Genomic DNA, 25,753 nt, shown 5'->3' on the forward strand with positions numbered 1-25,753 from the left:
ATCAGCATCAAATCAGCGTGTGGGGAGAGCCGCTCTAATCCCGCCCCCCTCCAACCCCAGACACTTCAGGCTGGCACAATAGACATTTGCTGATTAGGGCGCCACTTGGCCGAGGCAGAGACCGTTCCAGGCCCGGTGCTTCCTTGAGTCTCCGCACGACTTCCCAGGATGAAGCACTGGTTTGGTTTATCCTCTAGCCCATGTGTTTCCGCCTGCCTCCCATTCTCAACTGGGTTTAACGTCTCGTGTTGTTACTCTGTCACGTGTATATGTCTGTGCATACGTCTGCGCAACAGTGAGATCTCATACTGGGTCTCTTAACAAACACATTTACTGCATGTTAAAGAAAACCTTCTAAATTATATTTTGTTAATTACGCATCTTGGGTCATCCTTCTGGTTCTTCTTATTATTATGTAGTTCTCGCTTTCTCTCTCTATATATATTGTTAATTATCATAATATTACAGTATGCTTTTCCACATTGCCAACCATGTTAAACAGTTTTAACAAATAATGCCCATTGTAATGGGCTGGATTATCATGGGCAGATTAGGAGTTTAACGGTTGACATGCTGGGTCACAGAGAAGATATTTTTGCATTCAAGCGTTCATAGATTAACCAGGCCTGCTGTCTAAAGCACTACATTGAAACATACTTTAAATACCACAGCTCCTTCGTGTGGAAATGTGTGAAGACGAAGACTAAGGATTAAACATACGTTGCTGAACCCTAGCTTTCAACATCCCTCTGTGAGGGCTCTTCCCTGATACCCTTAACAGAGCAAAACAAAAGACCTTTTTACAACCCGTTACGAAGAGTTGATGGGACACTAAGAATAGTCAAAGAACGTCCATCGGGACCTAATGAAGATGATCGACTGCACGCAGAGGGATCCCATCCATCGGGGTAGGCAGCGCGACCAGGAGGCTGAGGGGCTGATGGGGGCAGCCGCTGAAAGCCGACCCTGAAACTGGACCCAGGCAGCTGCACAGCAGGTGGTCAGTGGCAGGCCGTCTCTCCTCATTGTCCCTCAGATGGGTGCGTGGGCTGTAGAAGGCTCCCCCCCGAGCCTCACCAGACCTGGGGCTTCCAGGTAAATGAGAGAGAGAGTGTGTGTGTGTGTGTGTGTGTGTGTGTGTGTGTGTGTGTGTGTGTGTGTGTGTGTGTGTGTGTGTGTGTGTGTGTGTGTGTACTGGAGGGGGAGACAGTCACAGTGCACCTGCTCCAGCTACTAAAGTCATGCCTGAGTGGAGCCTCAGTCCCAACATGTGACCCATCTACCACCTGTGCACTCCCTTCCTGTCATTCTGAATGGGAGAGTGCACCAGATAGATGATGTGTAAATGGACATTAGTCAAAGCACATCAAAGATGGTGCCATGACCCCGCTATGAATGTATTATGAGGGCTATTTGTGGTATTAATCTGTATAACTTAACTAGAACTAATGATCTTTTTGCTCTTTGACAACATCACGATAAATCGCTCAAAGTTATATGTTTCAGTGTAAACGATGACAGTAAATGTCTGTGGATTGGTACAGATACACCTCTTCTAGCACAGAAAAATCTCTCAGCTGTCAAATCTCAGTAAGGAAGAACTTACGCAAACCGGTTCCAACCCTGCAATTGCAGCCCATTGTTTGTAGAGGTGGGCAGCCCCCTGTCATTACTGGGGTTTTTGAAGGAGGGGGCCAATGGCTGCGTTCTGCAGTGCTCCTCAAAGCTGTCAGCTCCAGGCCTCGGCCTGTCGGGGTGTTGTCTCCCCCAGCGGCGCAGCACTCTGGATCCCGCCCCACCGACTCTTCCATGGGCGCTGGGCCGCCAATGACAGCCCGCACGCATCAGCTCGTTAGATGTGATGAAACTAGTCAAAATCCGAGTGGCGCCCTGTCTCGGAGATGAGGGCAACCTCGGCGCGCCAGAGGAGGCTGAAGTCTTTTTATGAGAATTTAATTGTTCATGCAGGAAATGAAGGCAACAGCTTCATCCAAACGTTTTAAAATAACTATTTTATTCTATAAATATGTGGTCAGTGCTAAATATGATATCGGTTCAAGGCTGTATATATGGTGCATATGACCAACCAGAGGACCTCAAGAGCCTACATGGGCACTGAACGTAAATACCGGTTTTACCACATTTTCTTGCATTTGTCGCACCATAGCATTATGAGTAATTATGAGTAGAAATCAAAAGGAATCTTTTGACATAACATCACACACAGGTCTGTTTAAAGAACCAGAAGGGCCAGGTGGCCGTTAAAGAGTGGACCTCCCCAACGCTATCTCACGCAGTTCCAGGTATTGTTTTCAGGAATGGACCATTGTCCGTTCACGCAGCTATTGTGTCTAATCAGTAAACAGGGCAAGTGTGGGCTTGCCCCAGCCTGGGGTGCGGCCTCTGTCTCAGCTTGGCCTCTGATGCCTTAGAGATACAACAGAGTGGATATACGTGAGGTTGTCGAGGCATATCAGAATGGTTGTGCCCCGGGGGGGTGTGCTAGGCGAAAGCCACAAGACTTCACATGCGTGAGCATCAACTCTGACACAGCCTTCCCCATTGGGCTGCCCAGTGCTGGACCTGAACTAATCTCTGTACAAGCGTACAAGCGTACTCTAAGTGGAGTACACACTTTATAACATATCTGTGAAAGACCGCTTTATTGTGGTCCATCTGATTTACATTTAGATTGAGAATACTCATTAACTAACATGCTGGAGAGCTTCATTAAAGCTAATCAACAGTGAAAATAAAAGTGAATCAGTGGGGCACGGCTACTGGTGCAAATTAGGATACAGATACTGAGCCAATTGCAATTTAGTCAACCATTTAATTTCTTTCTTGAGTGCGGTTTGTTTGCACTGCGATTGCTTGTAAATGTTCCCAAATTAAAATGTCCCAGTACTGTCCTGCTGCTTAACACAGGATCAGTCTTGATGGAGTCTTCTGTAAAATATTTCATTAGTGGCCCACTTCTTTCTGATCAACATCATAATAGACTCAATCATAGTGGTTATGGGTGCTCTGAGGTCCTCAACACCCCCTGCCTGTTTCATTTGATTTTTGCATATCAAGGAGATTTGTGCATATCATTTTAGAACGACAAATCTGATGCTGCTGCAGGTCTTTTGAGGCGTAATTGAGTCTTTCGGTAATTACAGTAAAAAATAAATAAATAAAATACAGTAAAGATTTTTTTTTTATGACGAGCCATTGGCACTTATCCTCTGGAGTTTATGATATTTTCTTGACCTCCTCGATGTCACTTACCAATAATCTTCCTATCATAACCAATTAACTGAGTTTTCATAAATCCACCTATGGGTACTGCCCTCTACCCTATTTAATGATAACTGAAGAGCTCGATGTAATATTGACACTAGTGTTGTGAGCTGCTTAGTCGGGTTGATGGCTACACCAGAGCAGGGCTACCCTTCTCCCTTCAGCACTCTGTAGATTGGAATAGCATTTTTATGAGAGCTGTAACTTTAAAAGTCATGTGATCGTTGTGTGTGTTCCATGACCTGTGCCATGTTCTTGCTTGACCGTCCAGCGAGATGTGGTCTCAGGTTGAATGCTGTATGTTGGCATGATCTCATCAGGGCAAGTCCAGACATGCCCGCAGAGCACTCCCAGGGCTTGGGCCAACTGAGTGTTTCTTTTTTAGCTGCTCTCACCCAATCACGTCCAAGTTCAATGGCCTTGCCAGTAAAATGACAGCTTTGCTGATTTTCATTAGAGTGCCTCTCTAAACAGGGCAATCATGTGTTTGTCTGCAAGGGTGCTCCATCAGCATGTAGCCTGGTTCAAATACCAGCCACAGTGACCTCCGGAGATTTCCACATTCCTATCAGCAGACTGTGAAGGACCTCTCTCGAATTATTTTATCATCAGACTGCACACATAACTCACATGTTTACAAATATCTCCACAGGCGATAGTAAAACAAAAAGCATGTTTTTAATTCTGTTAGTACCAGGTATATCGCTCCTTGTTTACCAACAGATTTTCTTTAAGGTCAAGGTCATAAGGTTACACGACACCACAGGACCACGTTTCTTCATACGCACGCCTTGTGCATCAGCAAGACAAGAGCCCTATGCTTCTGAAAGCCCACCAGAAGTCTGAACCGTCCCATAAAACTAACAGGCATGCCCTCCGCCACACTGCTGTATGGTAAACCAAGCATGCATTGTCCGGGCTTTGAGACGGGGCTGTTCCAGCCTACGCAGCCTCTTAACAACAGCTTTACAATGAAGCAGGAGCTAAGCCAGTAAAAGGAGCTGCTGGTGGACCCGGCTCAGCTCTGGGAGGTAGCTCAGCAGGCTTCCTTTGTCATGCTAAGAGATGCTCAAAGAGGCCCGAGGAGCCAGGATACACATAAAAAAAAAGCAGCCGGGATAGGCGAAAGGCCGGCGGGACCGGGCAGGAGATGGACAGCACCTCCCGTGCCATCGTGTCATGGTGCTTTCTAACGAGCCGAGCAAGAGATGGAGGAATCTTCAGGATGGCTGTTTTTGGTCAGGGCAAGAGGTTTTATTTTCTGATATTTTATGCTGCATTTTATTTTACACAGTGGGAACATCTTGACATCGATGTGTATCCATTTAGATCATTTTTATTAGTAAAGCATACTTTAAAAATTTGTTTTCAAAAATGAGTTCAGAAGGGTCAATAATTTATCTGTTTTGACTGTGTAATGTGTGATATATTCTTTGTTTCACTGGTATTCATCCACATCCTGCAGTGACAAATGGGTTTGTTAACATAGCTAATTCTCCCCTAGGATACTTGCAATTAATCTTACTTGAAAACACACTGAGGGAATTATAAAAAAAAATTCTCTATTTTGAAATACTCTGACCATGATCCCTTCAATGATTCATTGGTACATTGGTACAAAGTACCATACAAAATGTTAAAACTACATCAACATCTTAAAAGCGTATCACGGCAATCCTGTCACAAACATGCTGACAAGCCAACAAATGAGCTTCTGTTCGCTACAAGAGAACCCGAAGTCTCCCAGCCGGTGTGCAGCAGAACCGCGGGGCACGTATTTGAGCCGCGGACTCCTGTTTGGCCATCCGCTGGAGTGAAGAGTGTAGCCTGGCCACTCGCTGCAGTTCCCTGTCACCAGTCCCAACGGGGTGGCCTTGCCAAACAACAGGCGCAGTTAAAATTCCCCACACATCCATCCCACCGTATACGCCAGGCCAGGCGCACAAAGACAGTGATCTGAGTGCGTGTAGACAAGAGACAAGGCATTCAACACAGAAGCAAGGGATTCTACTCATCCATCAACTTCAGCAAACTGAATGAGTAATTACTCTTCAACTATGGTCTGAACTTCATGAAGGCCTGCCACAAGATCACTGGGAGGTTTTCTTTTTCTTTTTTTCATCTTGGCCCTTTGACCAACTTTGGCGTACTTGTCAGCCGTCACAGATGGTATTGACCTATGGCCAAACTAGCGCTTATGTATGTGATATATTTGGCATGTGAACGATACATTGTATCGTTTGTTCTTCGCAAAGGCCAAGTGCTTTTGAGAGAGCACATAATTGGCACTAAGAGGAGGGAGAGCTGCTCTGGCTCGAGTGTGAGCTGGCACGGAATCAGCCCAGCTCGTTACGAAGCACCGAACTTTCTCCTCAGGCAGGTCCAAGTGGCGAGTGTGTGAATCCGAATAAAAGTTACAAAAGTCTTGGAACGATCAGAAAGTGAAATGGGAGGGCTTTTTTTTTTTAACACCAGCTGCTTCAGCGGAACAAGAGGGACAAACCGTCATGACAGAGCAACAAAGGATTGGCTCAGCCAATGGCTGTCCTGCACATTTTGCCTTTGGAGTCAGACATTCAGATACTTCCAAATGTCACAATCGTTTTAATGCACCTTTTCATCACAAAAGCAGTGAACAACCGCTGTGGAGCGGTTTGTCTAGAGACAGCTCTTGGAGAGTCTTTAACTGAAACTCCTAAAGCGATTGTAATGCTGTCGCTAATGCTTATATCTCACTGGGCACATTCTGAATAGATTGATATCGCTATAGCTAAATATATCACTTTTTGGCAATTTCTTCCATGATCAACAACTAATCTATCTATCATCCATCTATCTATCTATCTATCTATCTATCTATCTATCTATCTATCTATCTATCTATCTATCTATCTATCTATCTATCTATCTATCTATCTATCTATCTATCTATCTATCTATCTATCTATCTATCTATCTAAACTTTTGTGAGTTTTATTGCTGCTGGCAGTGGTGTAGTTACACTCACGTTCAGTCCGGCACCAAGGCCTGCTGGCCTGTCCACACCTCCAGTATCATTACAGCCAGTCACCATATCTTGCCTCTTTTCCCTTGGCTCTCCACTAGCCCCTCCCCTCCCCTCCCCTCTCCTCCACACCCCACCCCTACCACAACATCCAGTCATTAAGCTCCTGTCCAAAGAACCACAGGCTCCAGAGGGAGGGGTTTCAACGTCTCATGGCAAAACATAACATAGGACAGTGGAAGACTGCTATGCCCGAGCCCTGGAGAAATAGTAGCTCATATTGTAGCCCCACCACCGGCTTCCTAGGGGCAAATTAACAAGGCATTTAGCTGGATAAAAATTATGACAATTAATTATAGTAAGAGAGAGCCTGAACGCTGTGCGTGTTTACCTTACATAATCTTTGAGGAAGGTCCAGGAGCCATACATGACGGGACGTTCATGCATTATATGTCTTTTAGTTCGCTTGTGGTGTGTGCTGTGTTGTCAAACACTTTCCATTTAATTGTAAACAGTAAAATGTTTAACACATGGATACACACAAAGACTTCACTTCACATGCAGCACCTCCCAACTCTGGTGCTAGTGTTCTCAGTAGAGAGCTATTATCCACCTCAGGCCTCCTGTGTCCAATTAGCAAGCTTCAACTCGTCAGAGGTGTGCACAACTGCCCGGCCATACTACTGTACCGACTGTACTGTGCCCTTGTGCGTGTGTGTGTGCGTGCGCGCACGTGTGTGTGTGTGTGTGTGTGTGTGTGTATGAAATCTACAGCACAGTCATGCAGTTCCTCACTGAATCACGCTTCATGCGCAGAGATGCTAAGGGAAGTATGAGCTGAAATGTGTTCCCTGTATAGGAGCGCCCCTGGGGATTATGAACGGAAAGGATGCCCAGCTAGGAAAACATTTAAGCATGTTGCATGCGACACAGTACTGTCCAGATGCTTTCGTGGTGGTAGGACGTTAACCCTGCACTCCTTCAAGGCAGCCGCACAGCTGAATCCCAGCCTGCCAGGAACAGGTGTGGTCCCCGCGGGCCCAATCAGTTTTAATGAAGCCCTGGTGGTAGTGTTTGCTTTCCTCTTCTCTCAGGTATCAGCAGGTACACCTCCACCTCCAAAGTAGAGTTTCTCTGATTCAGCCCTTCACAGAGCGCTGCCAGTTTTGCAAATCTTATTCACTAGGAATTTTTGCTTAGCTGAGCAAGAAAACTGATTTAGAAGTCACAATCACTAAGGAATTACTTATAGTCTAAATTACTGTACCATGTACTATCCAAATGATCATTAGTACCAAGACTTTAGTATTTCTGACTTATCAGTTTAACATGTTTGAGCATAATCTAAAAGCTGAATGCTTTGTTAGTGAATGGCAGTGCAGCCATTCCTAACGTGGGCTCAAACTGTCTGACTCTTCTACTGACTCGAAGCTTCCCAGAGCCCCCTGCAGGATTCGGAGTCACGAGGTTTTTGCCTAGCGCACGAACGTGGGAGACCTCCAGAGAGCGCTTCATGCGCGGCCGCTGGAAGGCACGGCACCTTTCCGTTCAGCAATCAAAAACAAACAAACAAAAACCTCCTGCTCCCCACAGACCGGTAGAAATGAGGAATTCGTGGAGCCTCTTCAAGAATACTATATGTTTGCACAGATTTGTCTAAACTAGTGCACTGCTACAGAAACACATAAGGCACTCAATACGTTTTGCTCATTGGGTGCGTACGGTAGGTCAGTAAGCAAAAGGTTCATATACAGTATGCTTAGTGGACAGAAAATACTCAAATAGTAGCTTCCTAAGGAAGGTGTCTCGTGCTTAGCTCTGGAACACTTCATCGCTCACGCGGCCCCCGAACACGCAGTACACAGGTCGATCATCAATAATGAAGCAGGGAAGCGACACGTCCGACTGGGGTGTTGGAGGCTACGGCTCACATTTCCCTGAGTGGAGTCATGCTTATGCAATCAGGAGCTAATTCTCCTGGCGATTTAACGTGAGCGCTAAAGCTAATGAGGTTTCTCTGCGTGCCCACTCGCTCAGACAGTGTAGGCGGCGGGACGCGGGCGCACTCGGCAGCAGGTGACGGGAGATGAGCACCGTGCCGTACCTGATTAACGAGAGCCAATAACGCGCCGCCCGCTTTAATGAGGAAAGATGGAGCGCGGCTTAAACAGAGGTGTTGAATTGCCCTTCAAAAGCACTAAATGCGTGGCCACACAATGCAAAGCACGGCTAATCAAATAAGAGGGCAGAGAAACAAAAAAAGTGACCGGAGAGAGAGCACATTAAAGAGCTGTGGCGAGCAAATGCGCGACGGGACAATGTTCGCACTCACAAATGCGCAGCCTGGAGAACTGAACGTTTTCATACTAGCTGACTAGTTGAAACTGATGCTGGCAGCGCAGTACTACAGGCTATAATACTAAGACTGGAATAGTATCTCCCAGCATTGGTTTACTGCGAGGGACTCGCGAAGGGCAGAAACGGGAGCTTTCTGCGGCGTGAAGAGCAGACTTGAGGTGGTTAAAAAAAAATCAGCAGCTGAGAAGCATTTTTCTACCTCTCCTGCCTGGCATGCGAGACGGTGCGTGGAAGAGCTCCAGAACTGCGCCTCTTGTCTTGCTCGTCCCGACACGCTGGCCTCTGAATACACTCTCTCTCCCAGCCAAAGAGACCCGAGAGACCCTGGAGGAATGCTTTTCAGTGGCCACCCTGCCAGCCAGACTCGGGCCTGCACCCTGCTTGATGGCAGGCCGCGACGACCACAGAGAAGAGATGAAAGAGGCAGACAGGAGTGACATTTAAGGACGCTAAACTAATTCCCAATTCCTACCACAGCTGCGATCTATGTGCACCGTACTTTAAAAAGTTCTCTTTGTTGATTTGCGTACATTTGCCCGCTCACAAGCTACAGTGCAGACTAACGACGTAGATCAGTGCACTCAGCACGCGGACTGCTATTCCGCACGCACTATCAGAGCAAAAAAAGTGGACATTAGACATGTATTAGGTAATCGAAGTGCAGCTATAAATAATGGACTTTGTGTGATTTGTGTTAAGAACTGACAGTCAAGTAATGAATTCAGCTCTCTGATCTTTGAGAAACTCAAGCAGGAAAAAAAAAAGTATGACAACATACATCAATGAATTTCAGTGAATGATTTTCTTGGTATAATTGATTGCATAAAATATAAATAGTAAAGATTTCTATTACAATGTTAGTATACATTTCCACTGGTAAAGCTGAGAACGCTGAAATGAAAAAAATCACTGAAATGAACAGTATGCCTGTTTCAGATGCTGTCAGTTATGCAGTAATTCAGTAAAATGGTATGAAATAATTTAAAAATTACAATGTAATTACCTTTAAATTCATACCTAGCAATGATGAAAAGAACTACTGAGTGGTGGTCTGTGTTACATGGAATAAATAATATTAAACAGATAAGACTCACCGTTAAGTTTAGTGAAAACCAGTTAATGTGTACTATGAGCATTAAAGCTGTTGACTGCTTAGACTGGCTGTATGTCATCATAACATCCGCATTGGAAAAGCAAAAGGAAGGAGTGAAATGAAATTCTAACTGCAGCTGCATTTGAAGCTACTTTGATTACCACTGTGTACTTTTTGAGATTCTACTAGTTATCATAAGGTTGTTTACCTAAATACAGTCATTTTTATTCATTGAATACTAATTTAACAATATGTAAACAATTATTTATTTATATATTTATTAACCAGGGCCCACTCTCCCCAAATCAATACCATTTTAAAATCTCTCTGATCACTGTAAGACTGTAATCACTGTAAGGTTTCACAGTGATACCAACTCTTATAGCGCATTTGGAAAATAAACATAACCAAGGAATGGACAAAAAGACATAAATATATCTCACTATCCCAGCATGACTTTCTAAAAGAAAGGATCTTTCTAAATTACCTTTGATCTTTAACCTAGTCCTGTGGGTGTTCCTTGGTCAGTCTGCTCCGGAATAAAAGGGTTTGTACGGTTTATTCAAGCTCCAAATGAGATAAGACTGGATCCTGAGTGTCAAATCCCTGCTTCTTTAAAGGCTGAGTAACAAACTTTACAGGCTGTGCTTTTTCTTCTCTTAGACTGATGAAGACACACAAATACACAGTAAAAATGACCTTGCTTTATATGAGCTGGAAAAAAAATGTCTTTAGATGCCAAAAGTGTGTAAGTAATTTGTGCAACCATTTGGTCTTCTCAAAAGGCAAAGGAAAGAAAGCATTTGTTTTTAATCTTATTGTCTCGTCCAGTGTTCTCTTCCTTACCCATAAAGAAACCCTGTTCTACAGCTCACATGGTTCTGTTCGATAACTCACATGGCTCCATACAATATGATTTACCTAGCACACATACGGAACCTAGGTTAGATGGCTTTATGCTGATTTCGCCCTGCCTAATCACAAACCAGATGCCAAGTGGGGTGTGCCCGTGAGCACCACAGCTGCAGGGCTGCCCAGTCGCTCTGAGTGAGATCCGCCTGGCATGCCCAAATAACACCTGTAATCAGTGGCTGCCAGCAGTTCCTGGGGGGCATAAAGCAGCACGCCTTGACCCTGTCGTGACAGCGGCCCTTGTTCCCCCTGACAGGTCCGCATGCTGGGCCCGGGTCGGCCACGGCGGCCGGTGTAAATACGGCCCCGGACTCTCTGCCGCCTGGGAGATAATGTTATCTCCACTGCCAAGAAGCTCTCTCAGGCCTCCTCTACAAAAACAACACAAAACCCACCCACCCCATATCCCTGGAGATGAGCTCATCCCCCTCCTCTGCTCTCCCCGGGTTCCCCTGCCCACGCGGCAATCAAGGCAGCCCTGACTCATTTCTGCCACGTCACCTCCGCAGAGAGTGCGGGCCACACGCCGTGTTACGCACCTGAACCTGGACCCACTCCCAGCTGTGCTCCCAGGGAGTCCACAAACGTGGCTGCGTGGATACAGGACGCGTGATTCACGTGTCGAACATGGCGTCGGGCTCAGCTCGACGCAAAAGAGAGTGGAATTAGCATCCCTGCTTATCCCTGATGTTCTAGGAATGCGAATTATCCTGCAGGTTGCTTAGGGGGTCCTGCACACCAACCTCCAGCCGAAGAAGGCAGAGCCGGCTTGATTGAATAATCCTCTCTTTCCTTTTTTTCCCTTTTTCATTAAAAAGAGATTTTAAGTGAGAAAGTATTATTTTTCACCTCAAATGCAATGGAATTTCAGAGACATTACGGCCACTCGTGTGGGAGACACTGAATTAAAGGCAAATTTAAAAAACAAATTATGACAAATAACATTACTCCTCTTCTTTTTCAAAGGCCCATTACAAGCAATGGCCAGAAAAGCAAATTCACAAGCTTGCGATCTGTTCCATTGCCTTGAAGCTTAGAGCCACATCAATGTGAATTCTGAAAATGTCCTTAGCACCTGCACACGCCTGGCCAAATCTCTCCTCTCGCTTTCAGCAACACCGTATATTCACATAGAAGATGAGGTTCACAGCCAGCAAAGTCGTTGGGGGAAACATAGGCTGCTTTGGTTATTTGTTTAGTGAAACCGAAACTCAGGGAAGCTGGGCTAGTCCAGACTTGTCTGAAATGTCTTTGTACTTTCCTCGTCAAAAAGCTAACAGTTGTGACTGTAAATCTTAAAAACACAAGGAAACATAAGCACAATCGTGGCCCATCAGTGTGTCCACATGTTGATGGGGGAGGGATGGCATATCCATCCTCCACCTATCCTCCACCCATCCTCTTCTTTTTTTAAAAAAAAAAAGCCCTCTTCTTAGTAATCCAAATGTCTCTGGATTTGTGAACAAAGTGGCAATGCAGTGTTAAAATGCCTTGTTATTCAGTTTGACAAATGAGTCCCTACATCCCCCCTCCCAAAAAAACTGCAAAACATGATAGAAGAGTGTAAAAAGGGGGAAAAGACTGGTACCTTCTAACCTCAGACACTCAATATAAACACACTCAGAGCTGAAATGCTTATTAAAGACTTCTCTTAAAGGATGCTTAGGTGGAAGAGGCATGAGGTTGGGATGTAGGTGCTGACATGCTGCAGTGTGGAGCAGTTTGTGTGGTGTATCATTTAAAGACGGCAGCAGAAGGGCACTAGAACCTACAACCTCATATCACCAATGCCAAAACCGCTGAGATTACAGCCTGTCATTTGGGTGTATTTTTTCCTATTCATCATGACTTCTGTGTCGTTATATTAGCAAAGGTTTATATTAAATGTTACCATTCATTTTAATGAAACATTGTCCGTTTTGCAGCATGTGTATCAGATTAATATCATGCACATCTATGTGATGTTGTTTCCCATAATGAGCACTTTGGTTAGAATTGCACTGGACCTGCTGAAGTACAACCACAACTGACCCAGAGATGGTTGATCCTTTTATTCAGAATATAATTTGATTCAAGTTGCATGTTAGAGTCCATTTCTCCAAAAGGTCAATACAAATACACTTCCAAAACAGTACTTGTCATGAATATGATATTGCCTTTCACAACTAATAAAAAAGAAACCAAAAAACAGGACAATGGTATTTAACATATGGTGTATAAAAGGACAAATGTGTAAAAAAGAAGAAGAAGAAAAGCCACATTAACTCACATTATATCAAATAAATTATAAGGCTGGAAGAGGAACTGAACCTAAACAGTGCCTCAAAGTGCTTGTGCTGGGTCTCTCTCTGAAAGTGTTTCTGCAAAGCACTTTGGCTTGTTTGCATCTCCGTTTCCCCAATATCTGATTTTTGAAAACATTTTTAAAGGATCACATATTCATAGAATGACACTAAATGATAAAGGGAGCTAAAATATATAAATATATATATATATATATATATATATATATATATAGGTTGATTATTCTACACAAAATTGACTCGCCACTACTTAGATATATTTTACAATAGTAATCTGCAATAGTAATCTGCATTCATTCCTCCAACTATGAATCATAAATCTCTCAAAAAGGAGGATAATCACCAACATTTAGCATAGATTCTCAGGAAAAAAAGGAATGCGAAAGAAGTAAAAAGAAGAATTCCATAGTATTTTTCATTGTATTTTTTATATCTTGGACCATGCTAATATAGCAAAACAAACGTCAGCAGACCAGCAGTCTTTAGACCAGCAGTCGTATGGCGCATGTGCGTCAGTGGGCGTTCACAGGAACGACTCTCCCTTCTCCCACAGGGGCATCTCTGAGAAGAATCCTTCACACAGGCTATAGCCCTGATCCAGAGACAATGGGATAGCCTGGGCCTCCTCTTTAATCTCCCATGGGTGGTGCTGCTGGACCTGCTCTGAGAACAGCGCCATTCCCTCGTAATATTGAGGCTGGGTCTGCAGCTGTTGCTGCTGTTGTTGCAGATCCTCCATACCGCATCCCATCATGCCGTTCATCTCCAAGTACGCGCACGCCTGCTCGTCCTCGCTGCCGTACCACTTGGGTACGGTGGGCGTGTGCTGGTTGTGAGAGGACGCCTCCATTTCGCACCCAAGCGAGCTCAGTGCCGTGTTGATGTCCAGGTCCTCGAACGTGCTGCCGTTGCCCCCCAGGACATCGTCAAAAACGGAAGCCAGGTCGAAGTCGCCCCGGAGCACATCCGAGGTCCTGATCTGGCTGGCCAGCAGCGGCGACTCAGACACGTGGCCCGGCTTGCTGCCTCGTTTGGGAAGAGCCTGCTTGCGCTTTGACCCCGCTGCAGTGTCACGCAAGTGGCTCGCTCTCATTGGCTGGCTGCGCTCAGGGCTGTAGGAGGAGCAGGATGGCAGCAGCCTGCTTTGTCTCTGCGTGAAGTTTGTGGCAGGCATTCGCCTTCGCTTGAAGACGCCGTTGACGAACATATCGGCATACTGGGGGTCAATCTGCCAGAAACCACCCTTTCCAGGTTCATCTTTCTGCCTGGGAACCTTCATGAAGCACTTGTTCAGAGACAAGTTGTGGCGAATTGAATTCTGTAAGAGAGTAAGACAGTAGGGATTTGTTCATTGAGGGAATTATTAATTTTATTTTTTTTATAAGTAGATTATGAAACTACATTTCAAAGCAATCAGCTATGAATAAATGTAAACAAACACAAAAATAATGTAAGGTCAAATACACTGGGCTGAGGACCAACTAGTAGACACCGTATCTTCATAACTGCCAAACTCAAAACTTCAAAACAATTTGACTGATATATTTCCAAACAATATATTTGCGTTCAATTTGCTTGTTTTTAATGCAATAACTCCGCGCTTCGCACATAAACACCTGGGTAAGAACCCACTGTGCATCAGGTCAAGGTGTCCTGTTTCACTGTGCTCGGGTGGGGGAGGGGAATGTTGTGTGTACAGGAGAGCAAATATTCTTAATGAGACTCTCTTGCAATACCACACTGCATGTTTCTTATGATCAGCTGTGCTGGGCTGCCAGCCACTACCCCTGCGGGTCCCTCATTAAAGAGGCAGGCCCCCAGGACACACTGACCCTCTTGGGTAAAGAGGTCTCATCTTCCAACTATAGTCCTCCTGCGAATGTACCGCTTAGAATCTTTTTCTATTTCATTTGCGCACACTGAAACATTCAGCAGGATCGAGATCATTTGTTTGATTTTGTGCGTGTTTGCGGCTAATACGGTGATATTCTATTAGTTTCAATAGTTTCTACTGAAAATAATGAAAATGCGAAATACGGTGGAATGATGTTAATATAATATATTTCGTTTTTGCGAGTCGCCATGAGATTATTCGCCTGGCGCACTTGCTTGGCGTAACGCTTAGAAACTGAGCACTATTCTACCCAAATATATAAATAAAGAATAGGCTACAAAGAGTATAGGAGTATAAAGCATCATCTTTCACAACGTTAAAAAAACATAAATACCTGCCAACTCGGCTCTGCGTGTCTGTAATAACAGAAGTTCTCAGTGATCCAGTTGTATATGGCGGAGAGAGTGATTTTAGTCTTCTTACTGGCCTGCATTGCCATGCAAATTAACGTAGCATATGAATATGGAGGTTTGACGAGAGGGTTGGTTTTGTAATCAGTCTCTTCATTTGGATTAGTTTGCATCGTTCCGTTATGCCCATAGAGTCCCACCTGTTGATGGGCATAAGAACTTGCGTTGGCAAAATTACTGCAGGACGTCGTGGGGTTCCCCGGAGTCTGGGGTGTCCCTGTAGCCGCCGTGTCTCCGGCAGGTGGACTGGAAGGCGAGTCAGTACCCCCCAAATGATTCTTGAGGTGAAAGACCTGTTGCGGATGGCAGCCGAAGCTGGGGGATCTCTCTGGGTTGGCACTGAGGATAGAAAAGTTTTGAAGCCAGTGTAGACTCGTCAGGCTGTCGTCAAAGTTAACGGAGCCGCTTACGTTGTCCTGGTCCTCTGGATGAAGCATCATCCATTTCTCTTTAAATTTATTTGCGATGTCAGGACTCGTTAACACTGGCATCTTGACAGGGACACGACTGTCTTTCCCGAACACTCGTCTTCTCTTGGTTTTGTATTAAGGCACCTAGAAATAAGAAAAAATAGCACGGATGTAAACAATGCAAATAATTATCATATGCACATGCAAAACAGAACGGTTACGTTACTAGCAAGGGACGACTCGGCTATTCAACTCCACATACAGATATGTAGCATTTAATCAAAGTTTGCAGATGAAGGATGGTGACGTCTTTCCTTACCTTGGCGATATGGAGAGTGCACTTTTGCGAAGCCACCTTCCCTGGATGTCTTTTATTCCGTTAGATGAGGCGGAAGCGGCGCAACAAGTGCACTGAGTAAGGTATCGGAGAAACAAAGGGACCTGATGCTGAAAATTCAATTACATTCTAATTTAAAAAGAGGAAAAAAATAGGATAAAAAAAATTAGCATTTAGCCTACTGGATCCGAAATGTGACGGTCCACAGTGCACGAACTGCATCAGACTAAAAAAGGCTTCACGCGGTATTCGGGGTTTCTGCAGGCTCTTACCAGCCCTTTAAACACGGTGCATTTTGATTGGCTCAGGCGCTCCGCGCATCACCGTGCGGTGAAAAGACACGGAGGGGAGGGTCTTTAGCACAAATTCATCACCCCCCCCCCCCCCCAAAAAAAAACCCGCAAAAAAAAAACAATAACCCGGGCCAGTGGCGCAAAAACAGGCTATATTATTTATTTATTTTTTTAAATCAATGAGCTTAATAATTTCATAATTACAAGTGTAATTAAGGGTAAGGATAAGGGTAATGACAAAAAGGGGAAAGGTACCCTTGTAAGGGAAATAACAAAAAACCTACTGCGCGCATAGGTGCCGGGGCCCGAGTCTTTTAAACGATTTATGGGCCACGCCAGTTTCTTTCTGTCTAGCTGGAGTCTCTTTCCTCGATACAATCACTTTCGGCATGAGCTAAGTGTAACAGATCCTTTTGTTAATGGGCAGGTGTCGCTAGTGGAGTTCAAGGCGCCAAGAATTTCAGAAAGGCGCAAAAGTTGAAGCGCGTACGTACAGGTCATAAAAGGAGCGCGCCACGGGTCCCGCCGACGCGCGATTAGATCCGTTCGCGTTATATCCTATTATACGCTGCATGTTATTGCCAAGAAAATATCACAAACATATAGAATTGATCTCCTGAGAGGTTACAGTAAGAGAGCGGTGCATTCCTTATGCGCCCTTTCTCGACAAACGTATTTATATAGTGAGTTCCGCGGTGCTGGTGTTGCACTGCCACCACGTGACAACGGCGCGTCCCCGCACTCCCGCATGCAGACACCGTCGAACCGTGTTGTAAAGACACACTCTTGGCGTTTAAATTACAAGATAGTTTTTTGTTTGTTTTGTTGTTTTTTTTAACCGGGTATTATCGTATTTTTAAAACCCACATCTTGGACTCCTTTCGTTTTGTTTTGTTTACTTTTGTATTTTACCCACTTAAAGACAGGAAAACAGTACATTTGCATACAGCACTTTATGATAAATTGATTGAACTACATACAAATATACAATACCTGTTGTACAGAGGCTAGCAGCAGTGAATCACTAAAAAGCAATAGATATATAACTGGGGTGGCTTTTAGGCAGAGATTAAGTCTAGCCCTCAAAAAAAACAAAAAACACCACATACAGAGGCCTGTTTCTGTTCTAAATCTTTTTTTTTTTTGGTCTGAGACTTGGCTTAATCTGTGTCATGAAAAGACCATTTAATGTAAGCAAAGTCCACTTCAATTACTAATTAAAGCTTTAGCCTCCCATTTTGCATACTGCAAAGATCATGGAAAAGGACTGCCATACATAAGGCACAAACAGATGTAGGTTCCGACAGACACTGGTTCTACACTACTTTACCCAACGAGTACATCACAGAAATAAATCTTGGCGCCAATACACAATAATAAAAAAGTGCTCAGTCATGGCCAACAAAGTTGATTGTAATAAAAAAAGGGCATCCAAGAAACTGAATGGACCATACATGCTTGCACTATCCAGACAGATTTAAAAAAAAAAAAAAAATCAGATAAAAGCATCACTCTAATTAGAGATGCATGAGAGTCATCAGTTATTTGATGATCAGTTCTGGAGAATCAAAGTACATTTCTAAATAGTTAGTATGTTGTCTTACTAGACACATTAAAACAAGAGGAAGAATTTGGTGTTTTGATGGCCGTTTGGTAAGACAGAACAAGCAAGAAAATGATAAGATACCATCTGTGAGTGCCACCTGCTGCTTTTCCCTCCTGTGATACTTCTGTAGTGTTTCTCTGTTAATTGCACCGCTAAATCACAGCATAATAACCCAAAACTATTTGAAAACAAGAACAATGCAGTCATGCTTGGTGCTTTCCTGGCCCTGTCAGCATATACTGAAAAACTGATTATACCTTCACATTGACACACATGGTTTTTAGAGCTGAGGCACTCAAACCTGGCATTGGATTTAAATTAAACATGCTACTGACTGGCCCCAGATACCCAGATCTGGTGTGGAAAACTGAAATTGAGCGATACCCTGCAGGACCAATAATCGAGCTGCCCTGCCACAGTGCCTCCTGACCAGAGCAACACCAAAAGGACTGGACACAGGATTTCAGACATCTGAGCGCAAACAGGAAAAAAAAGAAGAAGAATTAGGCTTTAACGTAAGTGTAGAAGGCGTGTGGCTGTGGAATGCTATCCATAAGAGGGGAGACACTTGGCCGAGGCTGGAGAGACGGAAGGGCGCGGTTCCGTTTGGCGAAAAGAGGCAGGACGGAGGCCAGGCGGCGCTGCTAGGGGTGGAAATGCTCATCCTCAGACGGCAGGCTGCTGGGGAAACAGAGCAGGGGCTGTCTGGAGCTGCTGGTGCTCTGGCTCTTCAGGCTCTCAGTGGACCCGGACGACCCTGGGTGAGAAGTGGAAGTGAGACGAGCGGCGTGGGCAGGGACGCCGGAGCACGAGCCTGGGGCAGGGCGTTTCCACGCAGCGCGGAGCGAGTGAGCAGAGGAAGTTAAAGATCGGCGGGATACCTACCGGCATCAGCATTCCTCCACAGCGGTTGACCAGGACTCAGAGGCTGAGCAAGGGGAGAGCAAAGCCAGGTGAGATTTACAGCGAGAGGGTTAGGAGAGGGTTAGGACGCAGGGCGGAACAGAAGCACAGAAGTGTCAGAATGGGGAAAAGTAGTTCAGTCAGAGAAAATCGGTACGCACGTCATTAGCAGTCCAGCAAGCGTCAGTAAGCACACATTAGACAGCAGGAGAAGGCTGCTGACAGCGAAATAACTGAACTTTGCAGAGCATGCTCGGTTTACTGCTCCTGTGATCTGCAAAGTCACCATCAATAGAAGCATGCTCAGTATTTACAGTACACACAGCAGCAAGGCTGTTAAAGCCTGTAGCGTTCAGATTTGGGCTGGACTGCAGGTGGTGGGTGGGGCAACGGAGAAGGGGTGTGTCCACTCACCAGGCAGGGCCAGGTCTGCCGAGGGCTCGCTCTCACTGCGGCTCAGGCTGCTGCAAGCACTGTGGCAGTCCTGGAGGATCTCACTCACAGACACGCCCAGAGCCCTGCCCTCTGAACCTACACCCACACCCACACCCACCGAAGATGCTCTTTCATCAACACACACCAGCCAGTGCAGTAGCAGACATTTGATAGGTGCTATCGGAAGAAGGTGGAGTCACTGTAAATTCTTATTGCACTGGTTTCGAATTTACACGCACTAAAAAATATCCATTTGTACTCAGCACGACAGCTTTAGCCTTTGGACTAGAACAGCCCACTCACTTCTTCAGACAGGCTCACCTGTGTTAGGAGAGCCTGGTTCAGAGGCTACCACATCTACTGTGGCCTGTAATGGAGACGCAGACGAAAGAGCTTTAGTGGTCACAGCAGTTGTTGCAGTAATGTGAGGCGATACTACAGCATGTGCTGGTCCTACTGAACATAATAGGACCACACGTCTCACATGAACTACTGTGAAAATACATCTACTCCGACACAGAATAAAACCAAAAATATCCAACATTCACGTCTAGCAACTTCTGAAAAGTCTCCTGGTATGAGGTATTCTATAAAAGCCTACTACAGGCTCTCAGATGCAACTCCCCCACAGCATTGGGAACAGACTGATCTAGGAGGCGAGAGCTGAAGTGTGTGAGGAGGGCAGGCAGGACCTCGGAGGGAGCGGGACTGTGGGGCAGGCCAGGGCGCCGCTGGGCCTCTGGCAGCTCAGCCAGCTCTCCTTATCAACCCCCCTCCTGAACAGGAGAGGAGGTCGAGCGTGCAGACCTGCAGAACACACACCCACGCATGCACCAACACACACACACAGATGAAAACCCTGATTGGCAGCAAGGTGGCACACAGCAAGGTCCAGCACAGAAAGACTCGATTTACTGTAAATGCAATAAAGAAAACGGCATGTTAAAAAATTCCACGGTAAGAGCTATGGTGCGGAGTACTGGATGTGCTGTTACCCATCTGGGGATGTGCTGCCTTTGCTTCTCCCTGGTCCTGTGTCTACCGTACCCTGCTGGCGCCTTCCGGGGTTCAGTGGGTCACTCAAGTCGCCCGAGAACTGGATCTCCTCATACAGAGGGGCGGAGGGGACGGCAGGCGACATGGGCTGCACTCCGTTCAGGGCCTCCAGCAGGGACACGGGCTCGTACCCCGGGGGGATGTACTCAGAGTTCTGGAGGACAAATGAAGGTAAAGTGAGAGCTCAAGCAAACAACTGTCACGTCGCCGACCATATTGGAGTTGAGTTACCAACACTGTTCCACAGTGGACAATTAATGTTATTTGGTGGGCGTGTGTGTGTTTTATACCAAGTTGTCCGTGTGGTCTGAGCTCTGAGAGAGCACTGGACTGAAGGAGACGGAAGGACGCAAGCTGGCCGATTTCCTCCTCACTGCACGAATCTGGAGCAGGGCTCGAAAAGCTGGTGAGCAGGAGAAAAGGCCAGTTAAGGGATAGAGAATACTGACTAGTTCATTACAAACAAGCAGGCGCAGGTGCCACGAAGGAGCCTCTGCCAAACGTTCCCACATTCATTTCAGCAACAAAAGGGATAAATATTTGCACATGTATTCTAATTGCCTAACAGAAAACTGGGCTCTGTGTCAAATTAAAAGCTCGTCTGCATGTACGTCTCGGACACGAAGCTGTCGACCTCATTCTGTCAAGAATGCATAGATGTGAGCGCTCCAGAGTAAGTTTTCTTTGGCCCTTAGAACAAAAGTTCCCCAAGAGCACTAGACTTTCCTCCTCAGTAACCCAACGATTGGATGTTGTGTAATAAGCACACTGGCACACACTGGCTGCAGTGGTTGATGTTGGTGTAACACAGTAATGTTGGGGTGAATCTATTTTATGTGAGAAGGTATAGCATGCAGAGAAGCCATTACATTAGGCTAACTAGAAATTGTACTATTTTGACAAGTAATCCCAAAGCTTTAATAAATACAAAGCATAACTCAAACCATTAACATGTGACATCAGAAAAAAAAAAAAAAACCACTCCACGTTTTCATCGAGGTGCTTGGCACGGTTATGCAATTCCTTACTGTGCATTATGTGGACAACTTTATTCGTTTTATTTTTATGACATTTAGGCTACAAACATGGAGCTACAACTCAACACAGATGCTTTAGGCAATTAGTTGTAAACATAAAAATAGGACAATCGGCGTAAATGTACTGAAAGCCGCCGCGATCTACCAAAATGGTACACCACCACCATGTAACTGTATAACTGATTTTATATATATATATATATATATATATATATATATATATATATATATATATATATATATATATATATATATATTTATTTATTTATTTATTACACACACACACCTTGTTAAGTTCAAAAGTATTTGTTCACTAAACTGATCACAAGATTAGAGGAAAACAAGTCCATATCGACCGTATTAAAGCGCATGATAATTTCTGTCCAGCAGGTGTCACTGTTTTCAAAGGTCAGGCAACCATTTGCACGTTTGTCAACCTCATCCCATTAAAACCAAGAAAAGCCAGAAAAAGCAACATCATAAAACATGGAAAAAGAGAACCATCAGTCATCAACTCAGCACTCTGCCCAAGGTTCCACCTGTAACGCATTATCCTTCTCGAAAAACACGGCCCATTTCAATAATAACGGCCAATACAGGGACAATTTATGCAGTGATTAATGAGACACTCACGCAGGCGACAGATAGGGCAGTTGTTGGCCTGGTAACGCAGCGTGTCAGCACACGCATTGCAGAGACACAGGTGTTTGCACGGGAGGATGAGTGTGTCACGCAGGTCAGACAGACACACCACACACTCACTGCTGTTATCACTGTTCTCGTCCTCTAAAGCCTGCAGGAGGACACAACGGATTGTCACACGGTGTAAGGATTAAGGACACAGACAGTCAGCCTGTGGTGGAAGAATATGGCAAACATGGGTCATATATTTTCTATGACTTGATTTACCTTTATCTCCTGATTGTTCTTGTTCTCGATGCCGTAAATCTCCTGCAGAAGGTAGCTCACACGATCAACCTGTATAATGGCACAGGCATTAGCTGAGTTTATGCACACCGGGGCCAGGTGGGGGCAGTGATGAGCTACAGACGAGCTACAGACACTCAGCTCCTGTCCACCCTGAAGCGCTGGTGTGGGGCTCACACAGTCACATGTCATGCATGCTCCCCAAATCATGGTGGTGTCTTATTTTACATCAGAGGCAACATTCCTCTTCCGATCATCATCATTCCACCTCTCCACCTCCACATCCTGATGACAATGGTCAGTAACGGTGAACATAAGTTTCATTATGTCACTTGCCTTAACTACTGCCTCTCCTCAGATGTAAAAACAGCAACGAGTGGACTGCGCGCAGAAGTGTTACATTTTTGCCAAGATTACTACCAGATGAATAAAATGCACACGATCACTGACTCACCGCACTTAGAAATATATGTGCTAGAGCAGTGGTGAGGAGATTGACAGTGCACTTACTGTTTGCTTCTGCTTCATGGGCTTCACTGAAAAACTGCCATCTACATGCTGTCAAAAAAAACAAAAAACAAAAGAGTTACAATTTCCAACAGTTTAATAATGTGACTATTACAGTATAACAGCAGGTATCAACATGGACCATTCCTTATTCATACTGTTGAATATTTAGGTGTGTGACTTAACTACGTACGTGCTCAAAACAGCCGTTTAACCTGTACCACCACCAAGTCAAGCACAGCCAGTGCTCATAGTTATATATCATTTAGAGCGAGCCATAAACACTCGGGCTATAACGTTACATACCTTTTCAAATGCGGCTAAGAGAACATGAGCGTGTCCTATGACATCTGCAAAATGAAATGACTTCATTTAGACGTGACTAGGCATGACATGAGAGAGGGAACCTTCCTTTAACCATCATTTTTATGACTTATGTATTTTAGGGTGTTATTTCTCTATTGTTTTCAGGCATATCTAGCAGTTGTATGTATTCTTACTGTGTTGTGATTATTTGTAGTACCTACATTCTTGTGAACTGCACTGCAATAAATTCCTATCAGTCTTAACTGACATGACAGTAAAGTATGAGGACTGGAGACCTACCATCCCCATCATCTACCACTGCCTGAATCACCAGTGGGAACACACCTCTGTCCAGGTCAAAGTTTAGCTGTGCAAAAAGGAGAAACTTTTCAGAATTCAAATCACTGTAAATCATTTACACAAACGCCTCCTCCACTGCTTTAAAGATTTATTTAGGGCTTGTCTCTAACCAATAAAACTTCAGCTATTTCACTTTAATTCCCCCCCCCCCCCCCCATTTTCTTCCACTTCAATTTTCACTTCAAACACACATAATGAGGTTAATTCACTATCATCTTACAGAAGTAACTCTCACCTCTTCTGGTTTCCATTTAGTGAAATCAATCTTGAAGGAGGGCAATGAAAACTGCTGGTTTATCCCTCTCTTATAATGGACTGATTCAGACACCATAGCTGGTGTCTTAGGGGTATACCTTAAAAAGAACATTATTATAATTACCATTAAATCATCTTGCCAAAACCCAGATAAACTGCTAGTCCATATACTGCAATTCTACTTTCAAATACACTGTACATGTCACAATAGGTAGCCATTATTCAAGATGACAGACATAATCTCTGAAGCAAAGGAGTATATCCATGAGTTTTATTTGTGCTGTTGTCTGCATGGCAAAGTTGGAGTTGCTACAGGATCTGTTTTCTAGTTACAGTAGTGTTGTATTTCCCTGAGCTCAGATAACACAAGCAGGACTTCAGAACTATGGAGCTAAAAAACTACACAATCTGTGTGGTTCCTTTGACCTGCAACAATCCCGTGTAAGAGATAAGACAGAAAAACAACAGCAAACATTGGCCAAGGCCGTGCCTAATCCTGAACCAGAGTGGCAATCATTCTTCACATTGTGTAAAAACACCACTGGGCTGACAGACTTTGTAGAAACTTACACTGCCATTCCATTAGAAAACTCTTCAAAGGCCTGACAGTACACCGTGATGGCCACTCTGGCATCAGTGTCAAAACAGAACTCCACACCGTACAAAGCTCTGGTATTTCCTGTTTCTTCCATGTTGCCGTCGGCATCATCTTTATACCTATCAACAACAGACATGGGTCATGGCTTTGTCTTTTAGCATGAGAGAACTGGTTCGGGGCCTGCTAGACAAGATCACCTGACAAGCCGTAAAGAGTCTTTCCTGATGTTCACAAGACTCCTCAGGGTCTTTACAGGCTCATGAAGTGCAGGCGTCACATAGGGAAACTATGGGAAAAAACATAACATAGGAGAAAGTAGGAATGGGAAAATCTGGGAGAAGAGCATGTTTATGTTATGGAAGAGCACATCCATAGGTAAGAGGAGCAGTTTAGTTTGTCTACCTGAACAGGCCTGTTCCCTAGGAAGTTCAAATCCATATTTTCTCCAAAAAGATATCCCTCTGGGTGGGGAGTCTCAAATTTTTCCCCTCCCATGAAAAAATGACTGGTGAAATAATTTCCTGAAACGTTCACGGTTATTATTAGTTCAATACAATGACACACCTGTGGATCTGAGTTTTAGATCCGTGTTATATAATTTCTAACTGAATTGCAGGAACATGCAAAGCAGCGCTCAAATAGTTCGTTGTGCGACATCAGTCACAACCACCAAAACGTTAGTGTTTTGTTTTTGGGGAAAGTGGTGGTCCGAATGTGGCTATACATAACTGATGCGTAAAAATAAATGTTTGCCTGCGCAAAAAACAGCATGGAAGCAACACAAACGAAACTGAGTAATAACCTTTGTGTTGCCTAGTTAGAGCCAAACTTCACACATGTACATTAGCCCGCTTGGTTTTACAATGATTGTAACGCATACATCTTACCTGATTTGGGGGGGTATCTGTAAGCTGAATTGGCTTGAATATCGATGTCTTCAACTCCAGCAATTCTTCGGCTAAGCACTGAACCCATATTTAGATTGAAATGACTGAAAATATAATAACCAATGAAGAAAGATAGTCTTGGCAAGCGGATTCGGTTTGTTTTGTTAACGTGAGTCTTATCCGTTATGGATGCATTCCCATCTTGTCTGGCAAAAAAATGCTACGTCCAGCGTGAATTTTGGGTCAGTAGGCTAGGATCCTTTACCGAATTAAAACAATTAACTATCGCACAGTCCATACACTCATGCTGACAAACAAACAACTGCTTTAAAACGGTATTTTTGCAAATACCAAAAACAATACCTGAGAATACTATTCCAGCGACCCCCTTCTCGGGAAACAACACTACACCGCGAGATGCGGGATTTCATGATGCTACGGACTATGGGATATGTAGTAACCACTGGGCGGAGGTTCACTAATGCATCCTATGTGGGTTACTTCGGAGTCTTCAGAAATAAATACAAGATATCATAAAGAATATTTTTTATAACTATACGTAGACAAGAATGTATCA

At 44.6% G+C, this 25,753-nt stretch overlaps 2 protein-coding genes across 3 annotated transcripts; both read right to left on the reverse strand.

The window, feature by feature from the left end:
• Nucleotides 1–13,176: 13,176 nt before the first annotated feature.
• On the reverse strand, nt 13,177–16,299 carry foxj1b (forkhead box J1b). Its single transcript, XM_027006081.2, has 3 exons — nt 15,989–16,299; nt 15,184–15,813; nt 13,177–14,273 (listed from the first exon to the last, which is right to left on the reverse strand). Exons 2-3 carry the CDS (start codon nt 15,748–15,750, stop codon nt 13,479–13,481), a joined length of 1,362 nt encoding a protein of 453 aa, XP_026861882.2. The 5' UTR covers nt 15,751–15,813; nt 15,989–16,299; the 3' UTR covers nt 13,177–13,478.
• Nucleotides 16,300–18,570: 2,271 nt separating this feature from the next.
• On the reverse strand, nt 18,571–25,614 carry mgrn1a (mahogunin, ring finger 1a). Of its 2 annotated transcripts, XR_004776856.1 has the most exons (17): nt 25,540–25,614; nt 25,177–25,280; nt 24,692–24,810; nt 24,487–24,575; nt 24,262–24,408; nt 23,672–23,789; nt 23,377–23,443; nt 23,077–23,120; nt 22,774–22,821; nt 22,246–22,314; nt 21,970–22,129; nt 20,590–20,702; nt 20,239–20,453; nt 19,936–20,050; nt 19,565–19,610; nt 18,791–19,339; nt 18,571–18,662 (listed from the first exon to the last, which is right to left on the reverse strand). XR_004776856.1 is itself a non-coding variant. In XM_035533713.1 (14 exons), the coding sequence occupies exons 1-14, from the start codon at nt 25,605–25,607 to the stop codon at nt 20,008–20,010; spliced, it is 1,404 nt and encodes a 467-aa protein (XP_035389606.1). In that variant the 5' UTR covers nt 25,608–25,614; the 3' UTR covers nt 19,787–20,007. The 2 variants fall into 2 exon arrangements, 1 of the variants encoding a protein (XP_035389606.1); XM_035533713.1 differs by lacking the exons at nt 18,571–18,662; nt 18,791–19,339; nt 19,565–19,610 and having other exon boundaries at nt 19,787–20,050.
• Nucleotides 25,615–25,753: the final 139 nt, after the last annotated feature.

The sequence above is a fragment of the Electrophorus electricus genome, chromosome 14 (genome assembly GCF_013358815.1).
Source record: "Electrophorus electricus isolate fEleEle1 chromosome 14, fEleEle1.pri, whole genome shotgun sequence".
NCBI classification, from domain to species: domain Eukaryota; kingdom Metazoa; phylum Chordata; class Actinopteri; order Gymnotiformes; family Gymnotidae; genus Electrophorus; species Electrophorus electricus.

Bases quoted from the DNA above. Each gene is read 5' to 3' on its own strand.
- foxj1b (XM_027006081.2), bottom strand. From the start codon at position 15,750: ATGCCAGTGTTAACGAGTCCTGACATCGCAAATAAATTTAAAGAGAAA. The intron at 14,274-15,183 runs GTATTTATGTTT...ACTCTCTTACAG, and splicing joins ACGCAGAGCCGAGTTGGCAG to AATTCAATTCGCCACAACTT.
- mgrn1a (XM_035533713.1), bottom strand. From the start codon at position 25,607: ATGAAATCCCGCATCTCGCGGTGTAGTGTTGTTTCCCGAGAAGGGGGT. The intron at 24,576-24,691 runs GTAGACAAACTA...TTTTTCCCATAG, and splicing joins TAGGGAACAGGCCTGTTCAG to TTTCCCTATGTGACGCCTGC. The intron at 20,454-20,589 runs GTATAAAACACA...TTTGTCCTCCAG, and splicing joins CAGACCACACGGACAACTTG to AACTCTGAGTACATCCCCCC.